We start from the raw sequence: 21,151 nt of genomic DNA on the forward strand, positions 1-21,151 counted from the left end.
GACACCCTGCAGCTGTGGGCCCAGCAGGCCAAGAAGTTGGGTCGGAGATCAGAGAGGCTGCTCACAGCTCTGTCCCCTGGGACACCAGGTCCCCCCCCCCCCCCCCCCCCCGGGGCCCACCCTCCTCCCACCAGGCAGAGTGAAACCACAAGGCTCTTCAAGCCCCTTCACTCTGCGATGCCGCAGAGGAGAAAGTCTGCCCGGGGTGACACTGGGGCCTCCCCTCCCCTCTGAGCTTGCTAGCCTCCTCTCCTCTCACAGGCCAGAGCAGGCCCCAGGCCCAGAGCCTCGGGCGGGCCTCTCTCCTTTCAGAGCAAGTGTATTTAAACTAAAAAGTGAGTTGGTTTAAAGAAAATAGGTCTCTCCTGTTGCGAAGGTTCCAGGCTCTCGCCGTGTCACACACAGATCCCCACGTCATTATCGTTCACCTGGTGTCCTTTGAGCGGCACATTTGGCCACTGCCTTGGAGGGTCTTCCAGTCTGGTCTCCTGACCTCTGTGGCCCCCGCGCGCCCCCCACAGACTTGGCCATCCCGCGGGAGTCACAGCCAGCGTTGGGAACGAGGAACAGAAACTCGAAGCACAGGCTTTGAGGCCGGGGCGCTCTGGCCCCAGTGAGTTTCCCTCCTTTCCGATAAAGGCTCCCGCTGACAGAGTATCGCGGGCTTTCTCTTGGTTTAGGGCTTCTGGCATGTGTTAGGTTGCTTTTGGGCCTGGAGATATTGAAGCGTCATGGTTAAGATTTGTGCATTGGTCTATATTCGCGTGCAGAGGGCGAATTCATAGCAGGGCAGTTGCTGAGTCAAGGGGTATCCTAAGCCCTTTCGTGCTGGGCAGTCGAGACAGCAGGGCTCCAGGAAGCAGCAAACGCACGAAGGGTCAGGCGTGCATGTCACGGGGTTGCAGACTGCATCATTGACGTGCTCGGTTCCTGAGCAAACTGGTATTGCGATTCGACTCTAGCAGCGGCCCTGGGAAGAAGGTGAGGGCCACGGTTCATCACACTGGCCCGGGGAAGAACTCCCAGCCCCGGTCCTGAATGTGCCTTAACCTTGCGTTCACTGCCTTGTCTGGGGTTCTAGCCCGGTAGGGCTCACACCCGGGTTTCAGGATCGACGAGAGAATTTGGTGAAGGTTTCTGGCGGCAGCCTGAGTGATTCTAAGTCCAGAGGTCTGGGTAGACCCGAGGAGTGGGTCTTGTTGTCTGCAAGAGATAACAGGGCCCCTTGTGAAGGGAGGGGCAGGCTGTGGGGGAGGGGCACAGGGACCCTGTGTGCCGTGCGGGCCTCTAACCAAGACCCTAACCGTGCCCCCTCTCTGCAGGCTACAGCCACCCCGCTCTCCTGAAGCTGGTCCAACAGCCTCAAAACGCGGTGAGTCCCGGGTTACACAGTGTTCATGGAGATCCAGAGTGTCATTGGGCAGCCTTGGGAAATACCCCATTCGCTCACTCATTTATTCATTCATTCCACAAATGTTTATTGAGCACATACTATATGCTAGGCACTTAAAATGCCTTGGTGAGCAAAGCCACACAGTGCCCACTCCCACAGAGGCAGTAGGTAACCACACAGGTAAGTAGCGAATTGCATCCATATTAAGTGCTACAGAGAGAGGCAAACAGTGCTGTGTGGGTGCGAAACAGTCACGGTGGTGACAACGGTGGACATTTTTTGAGAGCATAATATGTGCCAAACGCCACGTTCACCACTTCACAGCTGTGATGTTGACAAGTCTGCGAGGCAGGTTCTGCTGTCATCCCCATCCTACAGATGAGGACACTGAGGCACAGAGAGGTTAAGTATTTATCCAAGGTCACACAGCAGGAGGAGGTGCTGGGAGTTAAACCCACAGGAGCTGGGGGTTTGGGGGATTGCGGGGGGGTGGGTAGGGAAGGATTCCAAGGAAGTGACCTTTGAGCTGAGATTGAAGGAGGAGGTGCCTCCAGGGCCCCTGCAGGGAGAGGGGAGAGGGTGGGAGAGCAGCTTCGAGGCTGAGGAGTAAAAGAGGACAGCATGGCCGGAGCCAAGCCGGAGGGACCTGACAGTGTGCAGATTTAGGGACCACACAGGCTGATGTCAGCCTCGGCACTGGTGATGGTTACAGAGGTGGTTCTCTGCGAGAGTGGGGGGCCTCCAGTGCACCTGCTGGCCTCACCTGCTCGGTGCCAGCAGTGTCCCCTCTTCAGCTCTGAGAAGCAAACCTGTCTGCAGACATTGCCAGGTGCCCCTAGTGGAGCGGAGGGCGTGGAGAGGCCCCGAGGCGAGCACCCCTGCAGGAGAGGGGCAGGAAGCTGCTGATCAATCACACTGGATATAACCCGCGCAGAAGCGCGCATCCCCTCCAGCCCCGAGCTCACTGCTCAGTGAATTGTCTCCCTTCTGCTTTGTTATCACTTCCTTAAGGAGCCCTTTTAGACCCAATTTTCCTAATTGTTCCCGCCGTCACACAGTCTTAATGCCACCACATTTCCTGTTACTACCGTCGCAAATGACCGCCGGCTTAGAGGCTTGCAACAACACCCGGGTATCTTGGCACGGATTTTGTGGGCCAGGGGTCTGGCGGGCTCTGCGTAGGGTCTCACAAGGCGCACAAGAAGCTCTTAGCCGAGGCTCTGGGGCAGAATCTGCTCCTGTGCTCATGCAGGTCCCTGGCACCTCGTTCTCATGGTTTCCGTGTGGTCCCTCCGTCCTCCAGCCAGCAGTGGCCGGTCCTCTCTGCCTTCCTCCTGTTTCTGCTCTTAGCTAAGGGCTCATGTGGTTGCACTCAACCCACCCTGAAAATCCAGAACATTGTCCCCATCTGAGCTGATCAAGAACCTTAATCGCATCTACAAGTTCTGGGTCCCGGGATGGGCAGAAATTGTGCCATCTAGAGCACCCCTCTGCAATATGGTAAACGCATACCGTGTAGACAGTTGTGCTCCCCACACCACAGGGGGGGAAGCGGTTTCTCACCCCAGTTGGGAATGCATGAATTGCACCTGGTCTCCCCACCATGCACCCCTGCCCGGATGCCCTTCCCCTAACGGCAGACGTGCGTTTCCTCCGTTCTTTACCCGCGTACATGGAACCATAGCATGCGTGGTCTTTAGCGTGCCCAGTGGCTTGTTTCCCTCGAAGTCCATCTGCGGGGTCCATCCTTGTGTGTGGCCGCAGACCGTGCACTCTCAGGGCTTCACGGCCTTCCATTGTGTGCACGCACTGCCAGGGACCACTTCATCCTACTGCCGACGGGCCCTTGGGCTGCATCCTTCTAGAACGTCGGAGCACGTGTGCTCCAGGGAACACGTGTGCTCTGGGGAACACGTGCATGCGCGGCCACGGGACTCAAGGCCAAGCCACCCTGTTGCCCATGGCCGTGCGCGCACGAGAGCGGCTTCAGCGGCTCCTGCCAGCGTCCCCAGCTGCTTGTGGACGTTCCTGCCCCCAGTAGCGTGTGAGTTCCGTTGCTGCTGCACATCCTCAGCCACACCGGGTGTCCCACCCAGGGTGGCACAGGGAGTGTGACTCCTAAAAAGAGGAATCTAAGACAGCAGGGATTGGGGGGGAGGGGGGGCGCGGAGCATTGGGAGCCCACTCCCCGAGCTTAAAGCCCCTTCTAACTGGCAGAGTTGAAAAGAATAGGAAAGAGCTACATTTCCCTTCTCACAAACGGCTGTGCCCCGCTGGGGAGGGGCTTGGGGACGCACAAGTTCAGGAGCTGCGGGAGCAGAAAGGGCGTCCCCCTCTGAAGGTCCCCCTCTGAAGGTGCCTAGAGAGGCCGCTGGGGAGGCTCCGCGGGTGTGTTTACATCCAGAGCCTGGCTTTGTTTCGAAACGTTGTGCGGATCCCAGATGCCTCGGCAGTTGGTGCTGGGAAAAATGTGTCAACAAACATGTCACACACATTTGCAGTGTCAGCTGCCTGCAGAGGCAGAATCATCCCTGAAAACACGTGACTTTGGGGATTCTGATTTCAGGGATGCCCTGCCCCCACCTGTCTATGCCAGGAACCTGGGAGCCGCTTCATCCTCCCTTCCTCCCACCCACCTCTCAACCCTCACCCTGTCGGGACCTGTCCTGACCTTGCGTCTTCCCAGTGGCCCCTGTGGACCAGCGCCCCCCCACCCCATCAGGCCCACGCTCACTGCCTCCAAACTGCACCCACGGCCCCCAGAGTGCGCCCCACCTCCCCCGCTTCAGATGCAAAGCCCTTCGCGGTCTGGCTCCTGCTGCTTCAGCCTCGTTTCTTGACATTTGTTCAGTCATCGATTATTGATTGAATACCTACTGCGTGCCGGGCACCATTCTGGGTGCCAGTGAGGTCACGGTCTAGATCGATTGGGACCACAGTCCCTGCTGACGTCATTCTGCTGCAGAAGTCTGGGCTTGGGCAAGTGAAAGGAGCCCCCTGGCACGGTCTTAGAGAAGCCGGGTGCACCCCGGGCATCAGGCTGGGGGACCATTGGCCGACATGTTGCGTCTTGCAAATTCTTGGCTAGGGGTGCACTCACTCGGTGATGATGGTAATTTGCAAGTGGAGGGCAGGGTCCTGCCAGGCCGTTGAGGTCCCGTGAAGGGGCTGATCAACCCATTTGTCCCCCAACCACACCATCCTCATACTCCAACATAATTATTTCACGTGGCTGCAAAAATGAAGGCACGACCCCTGGATCCAATTTCTGGGCTCCAGTTACCATTTCTTATGTCACCAGGGTCACTGGTGACAGTGCCCACAATTTGTACAGTGATCATTTATCTGTACGATGGTCAGTGCACAGTCATTGCGCTGAGTGATGGGTGCAGTCTGACGTCCGTGACATGGGGGAGTGTGGACCCGGTCAGGTAAGACACGTGCCATCACCGTGACCCCCAGGCCTTTGCGCCTTCCTGACCATTCATCTAGACTAAGTTGCTGCCTCAGCTTCTGCTCTGCCGTCTCACTGGCTGCCTACAAGCACCAAGGGAGGAGCCCCCATTTTGGCAGATAAGGACTGTGAAGACCAGAGAGGTTAAGTGAGTTGCTCCAGGTTGCACAGCCACTTCAACCAAAGCCCATCCCCTTCACACTGCACTTCAGGACTGCTGAGCCTGACAGCAGAGCTTCTAGAAACCTGTCCTTACTGGATCCCACTACCCAAAGTCCCAGATACCTTCTGTTCTTAATGTCACACTTTGTCGAACAGGAGCACCACCCCCACATCTTCCGCGGTCCCAGATAGGCAGTCAGGCGGCCAGCCCGCCATCCCAGCCGTCCCCTCCATGAGCTGCTTCCCCCGGAACCGGTGCTGGCAGTTCGCCTCGACCCTGGTCTCACAGTGAGCTAGATTTCTCAGGAGCCGCAAGGAGATGCCTGCAAAGGCCCCCACAGGCCAGCCAAGTCTCTGGGTTGCACCAAGCAGACTCAGATCCAGATCCAGCATCAACATCTACAGGCGGATGCTGCCTGCAGGTCGGGCAGAGGATGGAATCTGAGGTCAGCAAGCCCGCTTGGAGCCATGCTTCTGCCCCTTCCTTGTCTGTGTGACTCGGGCAGGTAGCTTGACCTCTCTGCTCCTCACTTTCCCCAGTTCTACAGCGAGGAGGGTTACCGTCCCCCGCTACTTACCCTAGACTCACCCATGTGGTCACAAAGCAGAAAAAGCAGCATGAATCTGCCCCAGTTTCTAGCAGTCCAAGGCAAGTTCCAAAGCCACCAAGGAGATCGCATTCTGGGGCCTTCTGATGCAGTGAAGCCGCTGTTCGGATTTGCACTGGGTTTACTGCACTGATTATGTCCAGGAGAGAGGTACCCGAGCAGTCCCTAGGCCCAGTCAGTCCCTCCCACTTTTGACGGGCGATTCGGCTGTGGGCTAGTTTCAGATTCACACAGCAGGTGCAGAGACAGTTCCCACCTGTCTTTCCCCAAGTTCACCCAGTGCCCATACCGCCCTCTCCACAGCACCTTTGTCAAAACTAGGACATTAACGAGGGCACGTTATGTGGTACAGACCGCATTCAGATTTCCCCACTTTCCCCAGTAATGCTCATTGTCTGGTTCCAGGATCCAGTCCAGGGTGCCACATTGCGTTTGGCACAATCCGTTCTCATAACCAAACCCACCTGCTGCTGATCTTCCTTGTTTTTTGTTTTGTTTTTTTAAGTATTTTATTTTAATTTTTAATGTTTATTTTTTATTTTTATTATATTTTTATTTCTTTTTAATTTTTTTAAATTTTATTTTATTCCCCCCCCCCAAATTTGCATCCAAGTTAGCCAGCATGCAGTGCAATAATGATTTTAGGAGTAGACCCACCAACGCCCCCCACCTATTCAGCCCATCCCCCCTCCCACAGCCCCTGCAGCAACCCTCTGTTTATTCACCATATTTAAGAGTCTATTATGTTTTGTACCCCTCCCTGTTTTGGTATTATTTTTGCTTCCCTTCCCTTATGTTCATCTGTTCTGTGTCTTCAAGTCCTCATATGAGTGAAGTCATATGATATTTGGCTTTCTCTGACTGACTCATTTCACTTAGCATAATACCCTCCAGTTCCATCCATGTAGTTGCAAATGGCAAGATTTCATTCTTTTTGATTGCCGAGTAATACTCCATTGTGTGTGTGTGTGTGTGTGTGTGTGTGTGTGTCTGTGTGTGTGTGTGTATGTGTGTATACACACCACATCTTGTTTATCCATTCATCCATCAATGGACATTCAGGCTCTTCCCATATTTTGGCTATTGTTGATAGTGCTGCTATAAATGTTGGAGTGCATGTGCCCCTTCGAAACAGCATCCCTGTATCCCTTGGATAAATGCCTAGTAGTGCCATTGCTGGGTTGTAGGGTAGTTCTACTTTTAGCTTTTTGAGGAACCTCCATACTGTTTCCCAGAGTGGCTGTACCACATTCCCACCAGCAGTGCAAAAGAGATCCTCTTTCTCCACATCCTTGCCAACATCTATTGTTGCCTGAGTTGTTAATGTGAGCCATTCTGACAGGTGTAGGGTGGTATCTCATTGTGGTTTTGATTTGTATTTCCCTGATGATGAGTGATGTTGAGCATTTTTTCATGTGTCTGTTAGCCATCTGGATGTCTTCTTTGGAGAAGTGTCTATTCATGTCTTTTGCCCATTTCTTCACTGGATTCTTTGTTTTTTGGGTGTTGACTTTGATAACTTCCCTATAGATTTTGGATACTAACCCTTTATGTGATATGTCATTTGCAAATATTTTCTCCCATTCCGTCAGTTGCCTTTTGGTTTTGCTAATGGTTTCCTTTGCTGTGCAGAAGCTTTTTATTTTGATAAGGTCCCAAGAGTTCATTTTTGCTTTTGTTTCCCTTGCCTCCGGAGACGTGTTGAGTAAGAAGTTGCTGTGGCCGAGGTCAAAAAGGTTTTTGCCTGCTTTCTCCTTGAGGAGTTTGATGGCTTCCTGTCTTACATTTAGGTCTTTCATCCATGTTGAGTTTATTTTTGTGTATGGTGTAAGAATGTGGTCCAGGTTCATTCTTCTGTATGTCGCTGTCCAGTTTTCCCAGCACCATTTGCTGAAGAGACTGTCTTTATGCCATTGGATATTCTTTCCCACTTTGTCAAAGATGAGTTGACCATACGTTTGTGGGTCCATTTCTGGGTTCTCTATTCTGTTCCATTGATCTGAGTGTCTGTTTTTGTGCCATCCTCCTTGTTTACCATTGTGCAGACCCCTCCCAGACTCTTCCTGACCCGTGCCCAGGGCACTCTGGGGGAAGACAGCTCTAGTCTTATTCCATCTGTGCTCCCATCTGTGTCTTTTCTGGAATGATGGACACATGTCATTATCCATTTGTGAAAACCTGTAGGATGTACTCCACGAAGAGTGAACCCTTATGGACAGCTGTAACCTTTTTAAAAAACACCATTTTAGGGCCACCTGAGTGGCTCAGTTGGTTAAGTGTCTGACTCTTGACTTCAGCTAAGGTCATGATCTCACAGTTGCGTGGGACCGAGCCCCATGTTGGACTCTGCTCTGACAGCACAGAGCCTGCCTGGGATTCTCTCTCTCCCTCTCTCTCTATCTCTACCTCTCCCCAACTTGCACCCGCACTCTTTTTCTCTCTCAAACATAAAAAAGAAACCCACCATTTTATACTCCTGAAACCAATACTAGATTATATGTTAACTAACTTGAATTTAAATAGAAAGAAAGAAAGAAAGAAAGAAAGAAAGAAAGAAAGAAAGAAAGAAAGGAAAAGAAAAGAAAAGAAAGGGAAAGACTATTTGACTAGCCACAGAACATCTCTTGAGTTAGTGTGCTTCAGTTTACTTAACCTGATGTTGGCATTTTGAGTGTTTCTCCTTTTTCAGGCTACCTGAATAATTAGATGCATAACCTTTGTCCATGGTGGAAATTGTTTCTTTAGAGGAGGTGGAGAAATGAGCTTAGCCGGGTCAGAGTATAAAATGCTGGGAGCCTCACCCCACTGAGGTCAGCATCTCCAGAATTGAATGCTATCCTTCAGCCTCGCTTTAAAGCAAGTATTTGTGCACCAGCCCATGGGGAGATTTGGAGCCCTTGATCCTGCGTGGGCCTCTGCGTGGGCCCTGTCGTGTGGGCAGCCAGTGGCCGTGCCTGTGATTTGAAGCCAGCAGGCAGGGCCCGGTTCTCTCCAAGAACGCAGCTACCTGAGTGTGGGACTGCCCCTTGGCCAGAGGCTATTTTAAGGTAATTTCGGCCAGGGCCACCTGGCTGGCTCAGTCAGTTAAGCATCCAACTCTTGATTTTTGTTCAGGTCATGATCTCACGGTTCTTGAGTTCGAGTCCCATGTCAGACTCTGCACTGTCCACTCGGAGACTGCTTAGGATTCTCTGTCCCTCCCTCTGTGCCCCTCCCCTGCTCGCTCTCTCTCTCTCTCTCTCAAAATAAATAAATAAATAAACTTTAAAGAAAAAAAAAAGATAATTTTGGCCAGCATTTTAAAGTGAGGTGATTTCCCACTAAAAGCTGCATTTCCCTTTTCAAATTTGGAAGCCCTGGCTCCCTTGGCCCAAGTTCCTGCTCTGAAGTGACAGTAAGGGCTGACCGACCCTTGGCCAGATGGACAGGTTGACCTCAGTGGCCACCATGCCCCCCTCCCTTTTGGGTTATCAGAAGCAAGTGTCCATTTAGAATCAGGCGTGCACTGTTGATTTCCTTGCCGAGGGAAATACATCTCTGGACCCACATCGATCAAAATTAGAATAAAACATCAGCATGTAAGGAGTCAGGTGATCTTTCTAACATTGCTTTTCTCACACTCAACCCATTCCACTTCTGAAGGGCTGCAGCCGGCTCCTTGATCAGACTGCTCTCCTAAGCCCTGCTCTGGGTAGAAATTCCAGAGCCACCACTGCCTCTTAATGCCCTTTTCCCCATTTTTTTTCAAATATAATTCGCATGCAATAAAACACATCCTTTGTGCTGTATAGCTCTGTGGGTTTCACCAAACACACAGTCATGTAGTCACTGCCAAAATCGAGGCACACCCGGACACCCGCATTCACAGCAGCACCGTTCAGTCACTGGGAAGGTGGAAGAAACCAGAGTGTCCATCAGTGGATGGAGAAATAGATTAACAAAGTGTGATCTATCCATGCAGTGGAATATTACTGAGCTCCTAGAAAGGAAGGGCATTCTGACACCTGGTACAACATGGATGAACGCTGAGGACATGATGCTCAGCGAAAGAAGCCAATCACCAAAGGATAAATGCTGTGTGATTCCACTTTTATGAGGCACCCGGAGTCGTCAGACTCACAGAGCCAGAGAAGTAGAGGGTGGTTGCCGGGGCTTGGGGGAGGAGGGAACGGAGTTAGTGGTTAATGGGAACAGAATCTCAGTTTTGCAAGATGACAAGGTTCTGGAGATGGATGGATGGTTGCACAACAATATCCTTAACACTACTGAACTGGATGCTTAGAAATGGTTCAGATGGTGGGCGCCTGGGGGGCTCAGTCAGTTGGGCATCCCACTTCCACTCAGGTCGTGATCTCACTGTTCAAGAGTTCAAGCCCTGCGTCAGGCTCTGTGCTGACAGCTCAGAGCCTGGAGCCTACTTCAGATTCTGTGTCTCCCTCTCTCTCTGCCCGTCCCCTGCTAGTGCTCCCTCTCTCTCTCTCTCTCAAAGATAAACATAAAAAATAAATAAATAAAAAAGAAATGGTTATGGTGGTGGGGCGCCTGGGGGCTCAGTCAGTTGAGCATCCGACTTGATTACAGCTCAGGTCATGATTTCACAGTTCAAGAGGTCGAGCCCCGCAGCAGACTCTGCTCTGACCATGCGGAGCCTGCTTGGGATTCTCTCTCTCCCTCTCTCTCTGCCCCTCCCTTGCTTGCACATGTGCATTGCCTCTCTCGCTCTCTCTCTCTCTCTCTCTTTCTCACTCTCACTCTCTCTCTCTCTCAAAAATAAATAAACTTAAAAAAAAAGAAATGGTTAAGTTTGTTAAAATTTTATGTTACCTGTTTTTTCTTTTAACCACAATTTTTAAAAATATCCAAACAGCATTTCATCACCCAGACATTACCCCAAGCCCATTTGTACTCAGTCCCACCCTAGCCCCTGGCAGCCAGGAGCTGTTGTCTGTCCCTATAGTTTTAGCTTTTTCAGAATGTCCTATGAAGGGGACCATACAGTGTGTACTCTTTTCCTTTTTTTAATGTTTTATTTTTATTTTTGAAAGAGAGACAGAGCGTGAGCGGGGGAGGGGCAGAGAGCGAGGGAGACACAGAATCCGAAGCATCTCCAGGCTCAGAGCTGTCAGCACAGAGCCCCACGCGGGGCTGGAACTCACAAACCCTGAGATCGTGACCTGAGCTGAAGTCGGACGCTTAAGTGACCCAGGCGTCCCCAGTGTGCAACTCTGATTCTGGGCGCTTTCACGCAGAATCGTGACCTTGAGACTCCCGTGTTCGTCCACGTCACCGCGTGTCAGCGGATTGTTCGGTTCTGTCGCTGACTGGTGTTCCGCAGTGTGCAGGGACCAGTTTACTTATCTTTCCCCCAGCAGAGGGACATGTGGTTTGTTTCCAATTTGGGGCAAATAAAAATAAAATCCACTGTAAACATGCACGTACGTTCACGGCTTTGTGTGGACGTGTGCTTCCTTGGGTAAATACCTCGGAGGAGAACTGCCCAGTGATGGGTGTGTGTGTATGTTCATCGTTGTAAGAAACAGCCCTGCCAGCTGCCTCCCAGAGCCAAACTTGGTTCCCTCCGGCTGTGACCGGGGTTCTGGCGGCTCTGCTCCCTCACCCATTCCTCCTGTCGTCCACTTTTTGTTTTTTAGCCATGATGATGGGTGGGCTGTTAAAATGATCATTATAGTTCGGTGATAAAATAATACTATAATTATAAAATTCTAACTGAATCCTAATTCACAGGAAGTTGCAAAAAATAGTACGACGTGTACCCCCCCCCCCCCTTCCCCCAGTGGTAGTATCTGTAACTGCAATGCGATATCGCAACCAAGAAATGTGTCCGTCTGGGGCGCCTGGGTGGCTCCATCATTTGAGCGTCTGACTTCGGCTCAGGTCATGATCTCACGGTCCGTGAGTTCGAGCCCCACATCAGGCTCTGTGCTGACAGTTCAGAGCCTGGAGCCTGCTTCCAATTCTGTGTCTCCCCCTCTCTCTGCCCCTAACCCACTCACATTCTGTCTCTAACTCTCTCAAAAATAAATAAACATTAAAAAGAAAAAAAATTAAAAGAAAGAAAGAAAGAAAGAAATATCTCAGTCGTCTTTTACACCCAGAGCAAGCCCAGGGGATTTCTCAGGAGAGTGCGGGGAGGTCGGCCGATCCCACCCCCTAGGAAACACCGTGAGCCTGTGTGAACACACCCGCTGTGAAAAGCTTGGTTGGTCTTTGGTCGACAGGGAGTAGTCACCTGTAGTAGTCCGAGAAGTCACCCTCGGTGTCCTACCTTTTTGCAGAGCACTTTCATCAACAGACCTGCCCTCGGAATCCTTCCCCCGGAGAACTTTGTGGAGAAGCTCCGGGAGTCCTTGCTCTCGGTGAGTCCCCGGGAGCAACCCCATCCCCACCCCCCACCCCCTGCCCTCCAGCCCTGCGGGAAGGCCAGCCGATCTCAGGGAGGCAGTGCCAGCACGGGGAAAGGAAAGGACCGAGATCCATAAGGGTAGAGGATGCCATGTGTCTGCTTGGGTCTTGTTCTTGTGCTGTTTCTTTCCTGAAGAGTATTTTCACTTTTCCTTTCAAAGGAAAGGAAGGGACTCCTTGTGCGCAGGAACAAAGGATCCAGGGGAAATGAATATTTGCTCCACGATAGGAGCATTGCGTGTGATTCAACCCTCCCCTACGGTTCGGTTTTAGTTGTTATGATGATTCAAATCCTCCTGAATCTCAACTTCCTACCTGTAAAACATGGGCACCTCGGGGGACGGTGGTTGCACCGGGCAGGACAGTCTGGGCTTTTCTTCATGCTGTTCTCCTCCGTCCCCTCCAGCCCCGGGGCCTTCCTGGGCTTGTCCTCCACCCCCTGGAAGAGCCTCCGTCCACTCTCCCCAGTCCCGCTGCTCTGGGGGACGGTCCTGGTTCCCCCCCCACCCCTGCCCAGCCTCCCCCAGCCCAGACTGTACCCCTGTGAAGGCTCAGCTCCGTCTTGGGCAAGGGGGAGTCCAGATGGAGCCAGCCGACCGCCGTTTCCCTCCCTGCAGGTGGCTCCCAAAGGAATGTCCCAGCTCATCACCATGTCCTGCGGCTCCTGCTCCAACGAAAATGCCTTTAAGACCATCTTCATGTGGTACCGGGTGAGGTTTGGGGCATGATCATGTGCACACACACATGCACGCACACACATGCGCACACGCGCCCAGCCCCCAGCCACACGCTCACCCCTTGTCCAGCTGTTCACCCCGCCTGGCCACGGTCAAAATCCAGAGAGGGCCACCGCCTGGACAGGGCTCTCCAGACGGCCCCTGGCGTGTGGTGCAGAGAGCCGTCACCCGATGCGACGACACGGGTTTTCCTCGGCATCACAGACCGCATCCTCGCAGCCCTGGGTTGTTGTGGACAGAGTAATAGCACACCTGTGTATCCGTGCACTTACTTTGCTGCAAGCCTGCTGAACAATCTCATGTGTTAGTACCCAAGCGGAACGGTCGGCATCTCCAGTCAGCCTTGAGAGAGCACTTATGGGGGTTCTGAGTGCAAAGTGGAAGCCCCACGTCCCCCGGAGCGACTCAGATTGTGTCTCTTCTGTTTTGTCAGAACAAGGAAAGGGGCCAGACGGGTTTCTCCAAAGAGGAGCTGGAGACGTGCATGATCAACCAGGTAAGGGCAGCGGGCCCTTTGGTCTCAGCTGCGGGGGGTCAGTCACCACAGTCCCTCCAGCTGGCCCTGGCTGGCCCTGGCCTTCTCAAATAGGAGGGGTCTTACGCAGCTCGGTGCCGGTAACCAAATTCCGCACCCAGACTGGGCGGCTTACACGACAGACATGTATTTCCTCGCGGTTCGGGAGGCTGGAGTCCAAGGTCAAGGTCAATTTGGTTCCCTGGGACACACTCTCTGCCTGGCTTGTAGACGTTGCCTTCTCGCTGTGTCCTCACGTGTGCGGGAGAGAGAGCGAGAGAGCAGGAACTCTGGGGTCTCTTCCTGTAAGGACACTGATCTCATCACAGGGGCCCCACCCTATGACCTCATCCAACCCTCGTCACCTCCCAGAGGCCCCTCTTCCAAACACCATCACACTGAGGGAGAGGGCTTCAAACTGGAAAGGACACAGTCTGTCATACAGAGGGGTCCATTCCCCTCATGTCAAGGCTGAGGGGAGCCCTTCCTGACCAGCACTCCTCAGTTTCCCAGGACAACTGCCTGACTTGGACTGTTTAAGGAGCCTTTAGTGTATTCTCTAGAATAATTCAAAATGTCAACACAAAGGTATGTACCAGGGTGTTCACCCCACTGGTGTTTATAGTCATGATAACCAGAAAAGATTGGAAACCTGCCTTTACAGCCAGTAACAGGGAAAGAGGACTTAAGTGTAGGGGTTCCAAATGGAACCCTAGCAGTTCACAGAGACAGCAAGGCGGCCAATGCCGGAGGTGAGGGGTCGAGGTGGGTACATGCCAAGCTCACCAGCCAGCAGGCCTGTCCTCCCCCTTTCAGCGAGGGCCCCTCCCCGCTTATGATTTAGACAGAAATGTCTGCTGCTTAAAAAAAAAAAAAGAATCAAGAGCCACTGAACTCAAGTACCCCCCTGCATGCATCCACAGTATTGTGCAGAAATAGTCACAGAGGGTTTTTCTTGGCCTGGAGACACGCATGCCGTAATTTAGTGAAAACGGGAGAATGTAAATTACACGGACGCTGTGCTGTCAACCATGTAAATAAATGCACAGATTACTGGAAGAAATCCCGCTCACATGTTTACAGGCCTTGCCTCTGGGCGGTAAGGTTGGTTTTTTTCATGCTTCCTTAAATGTTTTTGTTCCTAATCCACCTCTTGCGGGCAAATCTACCCAGCCCTTTCTCTGTGTTCATACAGACCTCCGTACACTTAAGTATTTTCTTTTTTTTCTTCTGGCCATCTTTAAAAACAGTGGATGGTGCCCTCCCTCCTTCTCATCTGATACCCGCGGACATCCTAGTCCATCAGCACTTTTAGACCCCATTCCTCACGTTGAGTGGCTGCATTAGGGGACAAACAAGGAAAATGACGGGGAGGGGGGTATTCCAGAGTTTGCTGGGGCTGGGGGTCCTGGTGCTTCTCCCGGGGGCGTCTCAGGGACCTAGAGGAGATCAGCCAGCCTGAGAAAACACTACGTGAGCCTCCCAGCGCCTCTGGGCCCCGTGGTTGCCTCTGCGGTGGTGTCCCTGGTAGTGTGCCTGAAGCAGCTGAAAACCCCTCTGATTCCCTGGCCAGGTGGAGGGTCAGGAAATAATGCAGCTGTGCCATTCGCTGGGGAGTCCCTGCGTCCCTCCTGAGCCCAGGGGCAGCCGCTCCGGCCCCAGCCCCAGCCCCACAGACCCCTTCCAAAGCCCTGGGGCATTTCCAGTGAGACGGCTGGTCCGGCCTCCTGTCCCAGGAGGCACCAGGCCCACCTGGAGCAGGGAAGTCAGGGCAATCTGCAGGAGGAGGAGTTTGCAGAGCCCATAGACAGGCTGAAAACTCAACAGCCCCAGCAGGGCCGAGAGATGGGGGCCGAAAGCTCAACAGCCCCAGCAGCCCAGGCAGGTGACATCAGGGCAGAAGGCGGGTGTCAGGCCCTGGGGCAGCCCGGCTCGAGCAGCCTTTGTGTTTGACTACAACGGGCCCAAATTATGTGGAATTTGTGAGAAGGCAGAAGTTTGGAGAGTTCAGTGAAATCTCTTGATTAAAAAAATTGAGGGGCACCTAGGTGGCTCAGTCAGTTGAGCCTCTGACTCTTGATTTCAGCTCAGGTCATGATCTCACTGTTCCTGAGAACAAGCCCTGAGTCAGACTCTGATGATGGTGCAGCCTGCTTGGGATTCTCTCTCTCTGCCTGTCTCCTACTCACATTCCCTCTCTCTCTCTCTCTCTCTCGCAAATAAGAAAAACATATACATATAAAAAATTAAATTAAAATTTTTAAAGAATTTTACTGGAGCACCTGGCTGGCTCAGTCAGTAGAACATATAACTTTTGATCTTGGGGTCGTGACTTCAATGAGCCCCATGTTGGGTGTGGAGCCTACTTAAAATTAACAAAAGAAAAAGTCAAAAAAACTTTTACTTTATTGACAAAACAAAACGTCTGTGGGCTGGACGTCTCGGGACCTGGTGTGTAACTTGTCCGTGCAAAGGGACTGAGGTTCTTCTGATGGACTTCTGTGGGTGTGTGGGGACCACAACACAGCCCTCCAGTCCTCACAGCGGTGACTGATGTGACCACTGTCTCTTGGTCCTAGGCCCCCGGCTGCCCCGAGTACAGCATCCTCTCCTTCATGGGCGCGTTCCACGGGAGGACCCTGGGTAAGGAGGGAGCAGCGTGACCCCGAGGTGGCTGTTAGATAAGAGCAACCACAGTAGGCGGCTTCGATCTTCACCTTGGCAGTTTCCACCTAGCGTCTCTCACAGACTCCACTCTATTCTCTGAGGGGGGAGGATTGTTAGTCCCGCTTTGCAGACACGGAAAGGGAGGCCCAGCAAGGAAGGAACATTCTAAGGCCGTCCAGGGGCAGAGCCAGATTCGAACCCTGGCCCTGTGCCTTCGCAGCCCGTGCTTAATCTGTGATGAATCAGAAAGTCAAGGGCGCACGCGCGCACACACAGGTTCATGGGGTCAGCTTCGGGACGTTACAGGAACTGCGGGCAGCGGCTTCCCTGGGTGTTGCGAGACGTGGCCTGAATTGCCCGTGATCCCCTTTTCCAAGACTGTTCCTCCTGCTTCCCTAGGGTGCTTAGCGACCACGCACTCCAAAGCTATTCACAAGATCGACATCCCTTCCTTCGACTGGCCCATCGCACCGTTCCCACGGCTAAAATACCCTCTGGAAGACTTTGTGAAAGAGAACCAGCAAGAAGAGGCCCGCTGTCTGGAAGAGGTAACAGCGGACCCTGCAGATTTCCCCTCCCTGTCTCCTTACCCCCGGCTCCCCACCACCGCCGCAAGGCTCAGCTCAGGGGAAGAAGAACACAGGGTTTATGTGGGACCCGCGTGGTGCTCCCTGGGAGGGTCGTAGGGACAGAGAGGCACATCAGGAAAAGTAAGGGGGCACCTTGATTTTTCCACCTGGCGTCCGTCACCCCACCTGTGGTACTGATGTCTCTGTATTTAGGTTTCTTTGGGGGCAAGCTTCACTGACTGCAGAATAGGAAGGAATTTATGAGAATATGAGGCAGCCCATAGGAAAAGTGCGTCCACAGGACCCTGTTGTCCACTGCTTCTCAGCCTCCTTCCAAGTCCTGGGGCTCCCTGGGGGCTGAAATGGGGCCAGGGGAGGGACTGGGAACAGGGAGCCCCCTGTTGCCATGCCTCAGACACAGCTAGCACCCCTCCTTTCATCTGTTCCAAATATTGGGGTTCCGTGTTAGACACTGGAGGATTCCATTTCGGGGAAAAGAAATTGGAAACTCTTCAGGTCTGGAATTTGAGCTCAAGTGAGGCTGGTTTGAGGCTGGTTTGCCTCTTAGACACATCATCATCCTTTTCAATCAATTCATGGTTAACACCTACAGGGGGTCTAGTACAGACCTGTCGAACAGAGATGTGAACCCCATGTGTGACTGCAGTGGATCTAGTAATCACATTTTTGAAAAGTGAAAGGAGGGGCCCCTGGGTGGCTCAGTCGGTTAAGCATCCAACTTCAGCTCAGGTCATGGTCTCGCGGTCCATGAGTTCGAGCCCCGCGTCCGGCTCTGTGCTGACAGCTCAGAGCCTGGAGCCTGTTTCAGATTCTGTGTCTCCCTCTCTCTCTGATCCTCCCCCGTTCATGCTCTGTCTCTGTCTCAAAAATAAGTAAATGTTAAAAAAAATAATAAAAAAAAGTGGAAGGAAATGGGTAAAATTAATTTTAATAACATTTTTTAACATTTATTTATTTTGAGAGAGAGAGAGAGAGAGTTTGAGTGGGGGAGGAGCAGAGAGAGAGAATCCCAAGCAGGTTCTGTGCTGTCAGTACAGAGCCCAACGTGAGCCTTGATCTCATGAACTGCGAGATCATGACCTGAGCTGAGATCAGGAGTCAGACGCTTGGGGCACCTGGGTGGCTCAGTCTGTTAAGCATCCAACCTCAGCTCAGGTCATGATCTCAGGGTTCGTGGGTTCGAGCCCCGTGTCAGACTCTGTGCTGACAGCTCAGATTCTGATCAGATTCAGCTTCCGATTCTGTGTCTCTCCCTGTCTGTGCCCCTTCCCCGCTCACACTGTCTCTCTCTCTCTCTCTGTCTAAAATAACCAAACATTTTTTTAAAAAGGTGCTTTTCTGAGTACCCTGTCACTGTTTAGTTAATTATTTTTAATTCACTAACACATCACTTATCTACCACCAAGTGCACTCATTTTAGTGTCTAGTTCAAAAAGCTTTACCAAGCAAATATACCCATAGAACTACCACCCTGATCAAAGGCCTCTTATCACCCCACAAAATACCCTCAGGTCAATCCAAGGTTCAACCCATGACCCCCACCCCCTACCCCGCTCCGTGACACGACCGATTAGATTCCTATCATGAGAGGTGACTTTTGCAACAGTTCTTTTGAGCAAATACACGCCTCAGATTCTGCACGGAAAGGACTCTCCCGCCAACAGTAATATCACACTAAGGATACAGCGATGGCATTACCAGCAACGGCCACAGCTACGCCGTCCTGCACGCCGGACCCCATGCTGCATGGTTTCATTCATTCGCTCTGTGACCCGAGCCCTTAGTTTCTGTCCCACAGGTGCAGCAGCAGGCCCAGGTAGGGCACACTCCCACCCACAGGGGCGGCCCCGAGTGGACACCACAGTCCTCACCGGAGTGCACACGAACACATACTCAGCATCGTTTCAGGGGGTCGTGGAACCCACATCCCCATCGGCGGATGCTGCTCTAGGGCTCCCGCCAGCTATGGTTACTTCCCCCTTGGGAATGCAGGTAGAGGATCTGATCGTAAAATATCGGAAAAAGAAGAAGACGGTGGCCGGGATCATCGTGGAGCCCATCCAGTCTGAGGGCGGAGACAACCACGCATCTGATGACTTCTTCCGGAAGCTGAGAGACATCTCCAGGAAGGTCAGTGCACAGGGCCGGGGCTGGATGGGGCCATGGGCTGTTTCCAACGGTTTTCCCAGAGCAAAGTGTTAGCCGCGGGGTCCTTGTACACGTCCAGGTGGTCAGAGGCTGCCTGGTGGCCTCACAGGTAGAGGCATCGGAAAGTAGGGAAGGAGGAAGGGAGGGAATTTCTCCCTAAAATCTCACTGCAGAATCAGCCTCCACCCTGCAGTGTTAGCTGGGCACTTTCCCACTCAAGAGATGCCTGGGAAGACCTCAGCCTCCTCCCTGTTCTCTCTAGAGAGCCCACCTCATCTCTCAGCCACACCCAACAGACGCTAGTGAGCACACGTTGTTGCTTCTGTGTGTGTATTTCAGTTTGTCGTGCACACGGAACGGGCACGTCCGGCCAGTAAGATGGGAGCTGCTCTCAGCACAAGTGCTCGGGAACTAGCATTGGGTGGGGGGGGTGACAGAACTGGCAGACAGGACAGCCAGGGCCTGGGAGGCACGTCTCGGCCTCTCTGCTGGGACAGCAGGCTGGCAGAGGAAGTCAGCTGGCCGACTCCAGCCTGAGCCGAATGCAGTGTCGCTGTGCTCTGGGGTTCAGGGCGTACCTGATGTCACGGTTCTGTTCCAGCTCAGCAGTCTGAGGACAAGTTGAAGCTCAGACCTCAGAGCCGCCCGGTTTCGCTTCGCACGGCCCCGGAACGGGGGCTTGGTCACAGAGGCGGGCTGGGTGCGGGGTTCCGGGCTGGTTGGCGGTGGTGGGTGTTGACTTCCTTCTTCTCTCCCATCTTGGTCAGCACGGCTGCGCCTTCTTGGTGGATGAGGTCCAGACAGGAGGGGGCTGCACTGGCAAATTCTGGGCCCACGAGCACTGGGGCTTGGCTGACCCGGCGGACGTGATGACCTTCAGCAAGAAAATGATGACAGGAGGCTACTTCCACAAGGAGGAGTTCAGGCCCAACGCTGTGAGTAGCAGCCCTGCCCTCGTCTCCTCGCTCAGGACCGCTCCCTTCTCCAAACCAGGAGCTGAGTGGACACCGGACGGGTCCCAGAGGTCTCCTGACGCCCGCTGTTTACCAGTGTAACTAGCCAGCGGTAGTGGTCGCCCAGCTCTCTGCAGGGCGGCTTCCTAGCAGCCCACTGTCCGTCTCCTGATTTCCCTGTGCAGCTACAATGATAGAGCTCATCGCTGCTGCTGTGGACCGAGCCTTTGCTATGTCCTGGCCCAGTTCTAAGTAGTCCTCGTGTACTTGTAACCCTCACAACAGTCTAACCAAGTAGATGCTATTTTTTCTCTCCTAGTTTAGTAATGAAGACTCAGGCACAGAGAGGTTAAGTAAGTTGTCCCAGGTCACACAGCCTGTTCGGTGACAAAGCTCAAACCTGGAGCCCATGCTCTAAACCACTACACTGCACTGCCAGATACACATAGGGATTCACACACACACACACACACACACACACACACACACACACACACAGTTACCAGGGCCCTGGGATCCTTTCTTCTACCAATCCTGCATGTAGTTTCTCCCCTCAAGATTGCCTCATGATCCACAATCACTGCTGGAGCTCTGGCCATCACATATCAATTCTAGGCAGTAGGAAGGAAAAAGGAAGGAAGGACAAAGTAGCCCCCTTCTTGTCTTTATAAAGCAGCCTTCCCAGAAATTTCACAACATTTCTGTTTCTAACACGTTGACTGAGATCTGGTCAGATGGCCACTCCTATCTGCAAGGGGGAGCTGGGAAGTATGTTTTAGTTGGCTGCACTGACACCCCGATTAATTGAAGGAGGGATATATCGGGTGGTCATTGTGGGTCAGCCTGCTCTCAATCCACTCCTGACTCTACTACCTACGGGCTGTATTTTTCCAGGACAAATCACTTAACCTCTCAGAACCTCGGCTCTTTCTCCAATTTTAATATATGTGCTGCCGAAGCGAGCACCCTCGGCTCTTTCCCTATAAAACGAGGATTGTAGTAGTTCAGAGCCAGCTGTCTCGGTGTCCCCAGGACTGAGGGACTGTCCCGGGCATGGACCAGCTTGGTCTCCCTAATGGCAGTGCCGGGCTGTGGGGTAGCTGTTGTGGAAGGAATGCACTGAGCTGCCGTGTGGTATCCTCCCTGGCCTCGGGAGATGCTCCCTGGGTTAGTTTCTCTCCTCCTAAGTGGGGGACAGGGTGTGTCCGGGCGAAGCGGGGCCCCTCCAGGGTGCGCCTGCGTGCAACCCTGCTGACGCCACGCGCCTCCTTCCAGCCGTACCGGATCTTTAACACCTGGCTGGGGGACCCGTCCAAGAACCTGCTGCTGGCCGAGGTCATCAACGTCATCAAGCGGGAGGACCTGCTGAACAACGCGGCCCGCGCCGGGAAGGTCCTGCTGACGGGGCTGCTGGACCTCCAGGTACCCCTCCCGGACCCCCACCCATGCATGGTTCCCCACACACCCCCAGGGCAACATCTGAGCCTTGTTTCCGTGGACCC

At 53.0% G+C, this 21,151-nt stretch overlaps 1 protein-coding gene across 2 annotated transcripts in view; it reads left to right on the forward strand.

The window, feature by feature from the left end:
• The window catches only part of ABAT (4-aminobutyrate aminotransferase), an 89,819-nt gene that overhangs the window by 60,949 nt on the left and 7,719 nt on the right, over positions 1–21,151 (forward strand). For both annotated transcript variants that reach the window (XM_049638208.1, XM_049638209.1), the window contains exons 6-14: positions 1,323–1,372; positions 11,914–11,994; positions 12,658–12,750; positions 13,211–13,273; positions 15,871–15,934; positions 16,358–16,506; positions 18,541–18,678; positions 19,464–19,631; positions 20,925–21,071. In XM_049638208.1, the coding sequence (XP_049494165.1) occupies positions 1,323–1,372; positions 11,914–11,994; positions 12,658–12,750; positions 13,211–13,273; positions 15,871–15,934; positions 16,358–16,506; positions 18,541–18,678; positions 19,464–19,631; positions 20,925–21,071 (953 nt within the window). The remainder of the gene's footprint in view (positions 1–1,322; positions 1,373–11,913; positions 11,995–12,657; positions 12,751–13,210; positions 13,274–15,870; positions 15,935–16,357; positions 16,507–18,540; positions 18,679–19,463; positions 19,632–20,924; positions 21,072–21,151) is intronic.

Source organism: Panthera uncia, chromosome E3 (assembly GCF_023721935.1).
Source record: "Panthera uncia isolate 11264 chromosome E3, Puncia_PCG_1.0, whole genome shotgun sequence".
Lineage (NCBI taxonomy): Eukaryota > Metazoa > Chordata > Mammalia > Carnivora > Felidae > Panthera > Panthera uncia.